The sequence below is a fragment of the Camellia sinensis genome, chromosome 3 (genome assembly GCF_055761805.1).
Source record: "Camellia sinensis isolate YWXY chromosome 3, ASM5576180v1, whole genome shotgun sequence".
Taxonomy (NCBI): domain Eukaryota; kingdom Viridiplantae; phylum Streptophyta; class Magnoliopsida; order Ericales; family Theaceae; genus Camellia; species Camellia sinensis.
Window position 1 is genome coordinate 12,934,748 of NC_138963.1, and position 9,601 is coordinate 12,944,348.

The following is a 9,601-nucleotide window of genomic DNA, read 5'->3' on the forward strand; positions in this document are numbered from 1 at the left end:
ACTAAGTTTTGGGCGTATTCGTCTCTAAATCCCAACCTACAGGTCCGAATAACATTCCGTCATTTGTCACAAGTCCTATTTGGAATGGGGAAGGTGTTCGTGTCGGCCACACGGCGGTTCGGGGGCTATTTTTAATTTTCGCCCCCGAAACGTCCTTTTTCAACTAAGTTTTGGGCGTATTCGGCTCTAAATCCCAACATATGGGTCCAAATAACATTCCGTCAGTTGTAACAAGTCATATTTGGCATGGGGAAGGTGTTCGTGTTGGCCACACGGCAGTTTGGGGGCTGTTTTCAATTTTCACCCCTGAAACGCCCTTTTTCGACTAAGTTTTGGCGTATTCGTCTCTAAATCTCAACCTATTGGTCTGAATAACATTCCGTCATTTGTCACAAGTCCTAGTTGGCATGGGGAAGGTGTTCGTGTCGGCCACATGGCGATTTGGGGGCTGTTTTGAATTTTCGCCCTCAAAACGCCCTTTTTCGATTACGTTTAGGGCGTATTCGACATTGTGTGAGACAGACAATTACCCGCCAATACATTTTCATTTCCTAGTTAAAATACATGCAAATTCAATTCATATGACAAGCTAATTAAGTAAAGCATTCCTCATTGCAGATGCATACTCACTTGGATTTGAAAGAAAAGCATTCACTGGTGTTTTCTCAAGCAAGGCCTCAAACTCTGATCGAGCCCACGTCAAGCAGTGATCAATGTGTTGAAGGAACGAGTGAACTGTACACATGGGTGCTTGTTTCTCTGGTGGATCTCTCGATGCACCATAGTTTTCCGTCAGGTGAGTAATGACCATCTGAGTATTACACTTTGCACCTAGGGTTCCTGACTTGAGAAGTGGCTTCTGGAAATATAAGCATCTTTGATCAACGTAAAGCCTAGTATTGACATTGTCCAAGGCATTAATAACAACACTTAGATTCTCCCAGAAGGAATCATCAAAGACATTCTCTGTCTCAGGGCCCACACGGTTCTGCAAAGCTTCTATACAGAGATGAGGATTTATAGTTGCAGCAACAGAGGCAGCAACAGTAGATTTTGCCTGGCCAATGTTCCAATCATGAAAAAGAAACTGCCTAGTGAGGTTACTCTTCTCAACGACATCATCATCTGTAACTGTTAGCTTCGCTTGGCTGTTGCAAGAAACTCCCATCAGAGCTAAATTTTTTAAAAACTCACAGCCTAGTGCACCGGATCCTACAACAAACACCTGAGCATCTTCCAGTTTCTTCTGAGTTTTGACCCAAAAACTGAAATCTGTGCGTCATAACGAAAATTCAATGGTCTAAAATCACTGGGTTCTATAGGCTCTGTGGGTAGTGATTCAACTGAGTCAAAGTAGAAGAACTGTAGAAACATATTGAAATAAATAATTTTAGGGTTACCGTATTAGAAATCAAATTCAACAAGTACAGAAAAGTCAAGACTTGTTATCACCAACAAAATTCATATCACTAAAAGTAAATGGTCAAATATATTGAACTACGAAGAAAAGGGCTAATTCTACAGCGAAGAGGAAAAAGACAATTATGAGCATGCAAACACAAGGATAACAGAATTTAATTGTGAAACAAGCATTCTAATGATAGAAGTAACCTGGAAAATTGGGTGAAACTGTCCAGAGCACGCCTTTACAACCTCCTGTCCGACGATACCACCAAACATGGCAGCCATGGGATTCGGAACTGCCCGGGCACCAAAGGCAAAGTACAGCAAAAGTTTTGGGTTAATATCATTCAGTTTCCCATCTCCAGAACCCTCATTGATGTCACTGACTATAGATATCAGCTTCTGTGCATCTCCTTCCGAGCCAGCAACAGGAAAGCATCCCAATTCAGAAATGAACTTGTCCAGTGCTTGGAATGCCAAGTGCAGTAGAGGTGGGCGGTCAAACTTGGAGAAGTCACTCAGAAGAAAATCACCAGGATCCTTGAGTGCTTCTCTCAATGGCTTAAAGTTCAACACCTTGGGCTGCTTCACTTATGTGACAATACCACCTTTCTCATAAGAACCAAAATTTGTAGTATCCTCTTCAAGAATGAACAAGTATGGCCTTGCACTTTTTATCTTTCTTGGCTTTCCATCATTGAGTTTTGTCATTCCCCTAATTTCCGAGAAGACAACAAGATCCCTATCCTGAAATTCAAGCCTTTCATCATCAACACATGACACAAGTGTAGGGCTATCATTACTGATGGATGCAAGAATACCCGTGTGTGGTTCCTCGCCATCAACATCAAAAACCGTAAACTCTGGTCCAAAATCACAAAACACACTTCCAAAAAGGCGTCTAACTTCAGCCTTTATGAATGCAATAGGAGGCCCATGATTATGGCAGTAATCATTGAACTCAATGGCTTGCTCTTGATTAACATCAGTAAAAACCACAGGCTGCAACACCAGAAAGCATAAAAGATTCAACTTTTAGCTACATAAATTGAACAAGAAAACTGCAATCACACAAATACTTGGTGCCCCCATCCCCCACCCCTAAAGAGAATTTGAATTTTTTATTCAATACAAGATAGAATTACAGAACATATATTTATAGAGAAAAGGTAACTACAATTCCTAACCACCTAACCTAACCATAACTACAATCTAACTCTAGTTCTAACAAACTAACTACCAAACTAACAACCTGTAACCTCTAGCTGAGCTTTACATGCTGCTGCTGTCTTGTATCAGATAGAAGCGGTTGCAGCTGAAGAGCTTTGGTGCAGCTGAGAAGATAAGGGAGGAGCTGGGTTATCTTGAGTCTCATCTTGAGTCTTATGCTTAACAGTCCCCCGCAAACTGAGGGAAGTGGGAGAAACCTGAAGTTTGCCCTGAAGATATTGAAATCTGGAAACAGAGAGTGGCTTAGTGAGAATATCTGCAATTTGGTCAGTAGAAGCAATGTGGCAAAGAGCAAGTTTCTTGGCAGCAACTCTCTCACGAACAAAATGATAATCTACTTTAATATGCTTAGTTCGAGCATGAAAGATGGGATTGTGAGCCAAGGCAATGGTAGACAAGTTATCACACCATAAAGTAGGAACAGCCACAGAAACATGAAGTTCAGCAAGACGCATGCCAATCCAGCTCAACTCAGCAGATACCTGAGCTAAAGCACGATATTCTGCCTCAGATGAAGATCGGGAAACTGTGGGTTGCTTCTTAGCACAGCAGGAGATGAGATTGGGACCAAGAAACACACAGTAACCTGTGGTGGACAGTCTATCAAGAGCACTGCCAGCCCAATCAGAGTCTGAAAAGGCATTGAGAACAAGAGGGCCAGAGGTGAAATGCAAGCCATGACTCAAGGTACCCTTGAGATATCTGAGAAGCCGTTTAACAGCAGCAAAATGGCTATTCAAAGGGTTTTGTAAAAATTGACACAAAGAGTTAACTGTAAAGCTGAGATCAGGTCTTGTAAGTGTAAGATATTGTAGAGCACCCACTAGGCTTCTATAAAGACTAGGCTAAGAAAAAGAGGAGTCCATCTCAGGAAGAACTACCTTAGTAGCCATGGGAGAAGAATATGGTTTTACAATCAGTCATGCCTGCCTTTGCAAGAATTTCAGAAGCATATTTAGGCTGAGACAAAATGTAACCTGAAGGAGAAGAAGCAACAGAGATACCAAGAAAATAATTGAGTAAACCCAGCTCTTTCATGGAAAAAACTGAGTGCATATGTTGAACAAGAGTAGAGATATAGAGAGGATCACTCCTAGTAAGGAGGATATCATCTACATAAACAAGTAGAACAGTAATGGAAGTAGAGGTGTGTTTGACAAACAAAGAGGAGTCACAATGACTATGAACAAAATCATGAGAAAGAAGAAATATGAATAGTTTCTGAAACTTGAAAATTAAAAAATGCAATATCATGTTTTGAAAAGAGGAGTTTCAATAACAACAACATTTCCACCATATCATACAAATGCAGGCAGCAGCCATCTCTGAATCGCATTGAACCAAAACTCACCTCGGACGAAGCCAGAAACTCATACATTGCACTCTGAACATGACATGAACAGAAATATTTTAAGTACACAGTGGGGCAGTTAAAACTAAAACTGTGTTTTTTCTGAGAAACTACTAAATTAACAATCACACATGAATGAATTACCTGTGGCATGCTATTAAGGTCCCCATCAAGTATGACAGGAATGTTGCCCCATCAAGTATGACAGGAATGTTTTTTCTAAGACTAGTTTATGGGCCTTTTTAGAGCCACACAAACTAATACACGTGGAGAGAGAGAGAGAGAGAGAGAGAGAATAACACACAAACTAATGTCTTAGAGCCACTATAAATTCATTCATCTCCTATCAGCAGTGAAGTAATATGCCAAACCAAATTTCTCCCTCTTTTCTCCCTCCATCCTTCCCTTACCACCTCTCTTAGTCAAAATGTACACAAAAGAGGCCAATTGAGCTAACTCAATTGATTATCTATTTTATTAACTATAACATCTAAGTTTTAAAATATTGGTTTTTTTTTTTTTTTTAGATAGTAAAACATTGATTTTTTTTTTTTATTGGCCTTGTTTTTAGATCAAAATTGGGTGTCTTTCACAAACATTCCATCAAATCGTAACATATATATACATAATTTTTTTTAAAAATAAATAAAACCTTGAGAAATTTGGGATCTAAAACCAGACTTTTGTTGACTATATATGGTTGAATCCAGGAAAGAGGCATTAGTTTGAGAAAGGAAAATAAACCTGAGATATGTGATGCTTTACTCCCGGATCAAGTTGGCAAGTGTATGGTGAGCCAGGTTTGACTTCAATCCCTGTAAAATAAAACAAAATAAAATAAGGAAATGATATAGAAGATCATTTTCTAAACCCATTTTCTAGAGCACACAAGACTAGCATCATGATGTCCCATTGAAATCAAAACCAATTTGATGCATTTTGATGTCCCATTGAAATCCCCTTCCATGATAAGACCACGAAAAAAATAAAAATAAAATAATAATAAAATCCACTTCAAATATCTTTAGCTCTTTGACCCAAGAATAACAGGTGCTTGGTATCACATTTCCCTACACATCTAATCTCTCAAGTAAATATACATACTTGGGAAGTATTGCTTTTGCTTTCAAGTTTAGGCATTGTAGTATGACATAAGATGCAAAGAATGAACCATACCTCTCCCAAGATCATCAGGATCTGCATGCACAACCACTGCCCTCCCCAATATGGAATGTTGCCCACTTAGCTACGGGTCCGAATTACATGCCATCAGTTCTCACAAGTCCTATTTATCATGGGAAAACTGTCCGTGTGAGTCACACGATGGTTCGGGGGCAGTTTTGAATTTTTGCTCTCGAAATGCCCTTTTTCGGCCATGTTTAGTGCGTGTTCGGCTCTAACTCCCTAATTACGGGTCCGAATTACATTCCGTCAGTTCTTACAAGTCCTATTTGTCATGGGAAAACTGTCCGTGTGAGTCACATAGTGGTTCGGGGGTTGTTATGAATTTTCACCCCCAAAACGCTCTTTTTCGACTAAGTTTAATGCATTTTCGGCTCTAACTCCCAAACTACGTGTGCTAATTACATTCCGTCTGTTGTCACAGATCCTATTTGTGACGGGGAAGGTGGCCGTGACATCTATACGGTCGTTCGGGGGCTGATTCGTATTTTCGCCCCCTTAACGCCCCTTTTCGGTTAAGTTTAATGCATTGTTGTCCTATTGGAATTCAAGCGGAAATCATTTTCTTAACTCAAAATTTTTAACTAGCAAAAGGCTTTTCAATGGAAAAAATTTCACTGTGGGGAGTATGTAAACCAATCAAATATAGCAACCATTTGAGTCAAAATCAAAGCCATAAATGCACACCCACAACCATACAAACAACACCAATATCTTTTCCTCATTAAGAACGTGGATAACATATCTATCCCACAATCCACACCTTAAAGCCTTACCACCAATAGCAGTTCCCACCATCATTTTGTGAGGGCCCAATTCCAATCCATTATCATAGAAAGAAACAAGAAGGCAACATAAGTAATATCATATCTTCATACAAAGAAATACAACGACAAGATAATTAATGCTTCATCACTCTTGCAACTGCAACTCTATTTCACTTTTCTGGCATAGATTTTCCATAGATTTTCCATCTCACAGAATTTAAACTACTAAATGCAGTTTGAAAGTAACAGTACATGACAAAGTACAAGCATTCATCTCTTCCCATATTAGCATGAATTATTTCACCAAGACAACTTCAAATTAATAGTTAGCTGGAAGCAAAATTGTAGATTCCATAAATTTGCCAAAGATTACTTCTACATGTACTTCAACTAATAATTGCCTAGTGCAATGGCAAGAGTTCATGCTATTGAGCATGAAACACGAAGTTGATTAAAAAAGCAGCCAATAAGTTAGGCTTGTGGCTTAGAATTTTGAGAAGCCTAAGAGGCATTTTATCAGACAGTTTGAAGGCAATGAAAAAACAAACAAACAAACAAACAAACAAACAAACAAATCCTTTATTATAAGAATCCAAATGGAAAAGCCATAACAACTTCCCAAACCAACAATTCATGGGGGGCCAAAGAAACAAAGTGAACTAAAGTAGAAGAAGAGAAATAGAAACCAAAAATATTGATAAAAGCCATTAATGGGAAGCTAGAATTAGAGCAAAAAGTGAATGACCCAATAGAGTATTATGCATTAGAAATCATACCTTCTGACTATTATGCATTAGAAATCATATCTCCAATGGATGAACGAGAACTATCTATCACAATGAATCATTAGACATTCCACCTCTCTTCACAAACTTTGCTTTTTTAAAAAAACTTTTTTTTACAAAAAAAAAAAAAAAAAAAAAAAAAAAAGATAGATTTTTAAATTTTTTTTTTAAAACTTCAGCTGCACATTTCAGTAAAAGAGAAACTTTGCATTGAGAAAATGCTTCAGAAACTTTAATGTTATTATCTTGATCATAATTAACACTATGAAGTGTTGATATCCTGGTTCAAATAACTAAACCATTAGTCATTTAGAAACTGAGAATAATTGTAAACAAACAGATCAACATGTAAATCCATTTAAAAGAATAAAATAAAAGATCATGAACCTCTTGCAGGCTTTCCTTGGCAGATTGGGCAGCATTGTTGGCCTTGTCCATCATCTGGTTGCCCTTTTGCTGAAACAAATATAACAAACATCTGCACATCAGTCTTCTTTTTTTTCTTTTTTCTTCTTTTTTTGTGCTCTTAATCTCCTAACGAGGTGAAAGAGTTCTGACTAACTAAACCAACTAGTTAATTATGTGTATCAATTAATATGTGCCATGGATGTTGAGAAGTACATAATTGGAAAAAAAAAGAAGATAGAGAAAGCCAATTAAGCTCATCTGGGCTTGGCCCTTGGCCTGGCCAGCTTGATAACTCATGTTCTGTGAACTGTCCATTTTTTTCAAACTTCTTGGTTCTTGGTTTAACATATAATATATGCAACTATTGCTCAAAAACTCTGAGTTGTATATGTACCAGAGTTACTGAAATTTATAGTTTTTGAAAGCAATCCATTGCTTGACATGTGTACTAACCATGTGGAAGGCAATTGGACAGGTGTTACCTTCTGTTGAAATTTGGGTTTTTGTCATTGGACAAGGGAGGGAGATGTTGTGGAGATCCATTATTCACTATCATCAGTTATTCTATTCAAAGGTGGTTGAGATTTTAGAGGAGATTTGAAGAGTTCTGTTTAAAGAAAAGGTTCTTGTTTATGGCTTATGATATATATATATATATATATATAACAACATTGGAAGTTGTAGCCTTGGGAAGGGAGAGCTTTGCCTAGATTGAACCACTGATATATTTAGTTAAACATGAATGGTTGGAAGATTTTAATTAAGCTGATTTTTGTTGAAATACATAGGAAAGATTTATAGGTATTCAGAGCATATTTGGTTCATTATATGGCATAACAAATAAAGCATATTAAAAAAAAAAGTTGTGCTTGTCTATTGGCACACTTGTATATCTACCCAGTGTCATTCAAGAAGGAAAAAAACAGAGCCTGAGCATTAACAACTAAAATTTCCTCTCATCTACTGTATAACTCTGAAGCAATAGAAGGGGAAAAAACAGAGCATGAGCATATATAATCTATATCAATCTATACTCCTTAGAGGAAGAAGTGTAAGCATATATAATCTATTTCAATATACTCCTAAAATTTTCCATTAACTTACCTACTAATAATATTCTTAAATTGTTCAGTACCTTAAATCAATTGCTATCTACCTAATAATACTATATATATATATATATATAGACATATAACTCTACTCAGCAATTTAAGCAGCTCTTTACGATTGCTTAAATAGAGCAACAAAAGTTTGGAATTAAACACAACTTGGACCTCATATGTGCTTCAAATGTAGAAAAAGAGTAAAACCCTAAAATGATTTTATCAAAATCCTACAGCATCAAAAATAAAATAAAACCCTAGATCCAAGATGGTGAAATGGGGAAATAGAGGAAGAGAGAGAGAGAGAGAGAGAGAGAGAGAGAAACCTGAATGTGGCTGGGAGGGGGGCCGCGATGGTGAGCGACGGTGGCGAGAGCCGCGATGGTCGGTGGTGGAAGTTCGATGGTAACTGTTAGCAAGGATGGTGAGTCGAGATGGTGAGGGTGAGGTTTGCTAGTGTTTGGCACAGAAATGTATATCGTGTGTCTGTGTGTGTGAGAGACAGAACAGAGATCAGGCGCCAAAAATAATTTGTTTCCTCCAAAACAAATATTACAACTTTTAGCAACTAAATATATTTTTGGTCGTCAAATAACAATAAAAATTTTTTTTGGCGACTAAAATTTTTTTTTATCGCTGAAAATAAACTTTTGACAACTAAAATTTTGATCGCCAAAGGTAAAAAATAACTTTTTATTTTTCTTTCGGCGACTAAATGGTTTAGTAGCCAAAACTCAACATACAACAATTAAGATTCTTTTTTGTCGCTGAAAAAAAACTTTTGGCGACCAAAATTTTGGTCGCCAAAGGTAAAAAATTAATTTTTTATTTTTCTTTCGGCGACAAAATGATTTTAGTAGTCAAAACCTAATATACGGCGACTAAAATTTTTTTTGGTCACCAATTCTAGCATTTTTAGCGACTAAAATTTTTTTTAGTCGCCAAAAACCAATATACCCCGACTAAAAAAAATTAGCAATTAAATATTTTACTTTTGGCGACTAAAAAAATTAGTTGGTCGCCAATTTCATAACTTTTGGTGACTAAATTTTTTTTAGTCGCCAATTTTAATCGCCGAATGTACATTTTGTTGTAGTGGAATAACAGATGAAAATGGGATTAATGCGAATTAAAAATTAAAAGAACTCAATATTTTTATTTGATTTTTTTTTTCTTTTTAGGATAGAAATAATTTTTAATATTTATTTTTGTCAAACCAATTTATAATTTAAAAAATAAAATAAGGTTATTTTATCACTCCTTTCATAAAACCAAATAACCAGAATCTCTTTTTTTGGCCTTTGAATGTTCACCATACTCTGATACGAATTACAAGATGACTCCCCACTTTCACATTGCAATTCTCTTTTC

At 36.8% G+C, this 9,601-nt stretch overlaps 1 protein-coding gene across 12 annotated transcripts in view; it reads right to left on the reverse strand.

Annotated features, from left to right (window-relative positions):
* The window catches only part of LOC114308015 (ubiquitin-activating enzyme E1 1-like), a 39,577-nt gene extending 30,805 nt beyond the window's left edge, over positions 1–8,772 (reverse strand). For 2 of the 12 annotated variants that reach the window (XM_082919092.1, XM_082919082.1), the window contains exons 1-7: positions 8,557–8,772; positions 5,162–7,175; positions 4,730–4,800; positions 3,986–4,018; positions 2,657–3,611; positions 1,612–2,406; positions 631–1,362 (exon numbers count right to left, since the gene is read on the reverse strand). In XM_082919092.1, coding sequence (XP_082775218.1) covers positions 631–1,168 — 538 coding nt within the window. In that variant the 5' untranslated portion in view covers positions 1,169–1,362; positions 1,612–2,406; positions 2,657–3,611; ... (2 more) ...; positions 5,162–7,175; positions 8,557–8,772. Of the gene's footprint in view, positions 1–630; positions 1,363–1,611; positions 2,407–2,656; positions 3,612–3,985; positions 4,019–4,729; positions 7,176–8,556 lie in introns of those variants that run through there. The other 10 variants (XM_082919094.1, XM_082919085.1, XM_082919083.1 and 7 more) reach the window with 9 other exon arrangements.
* Positions 8,773–9,601: the final 829 nt, after the last annotated feature.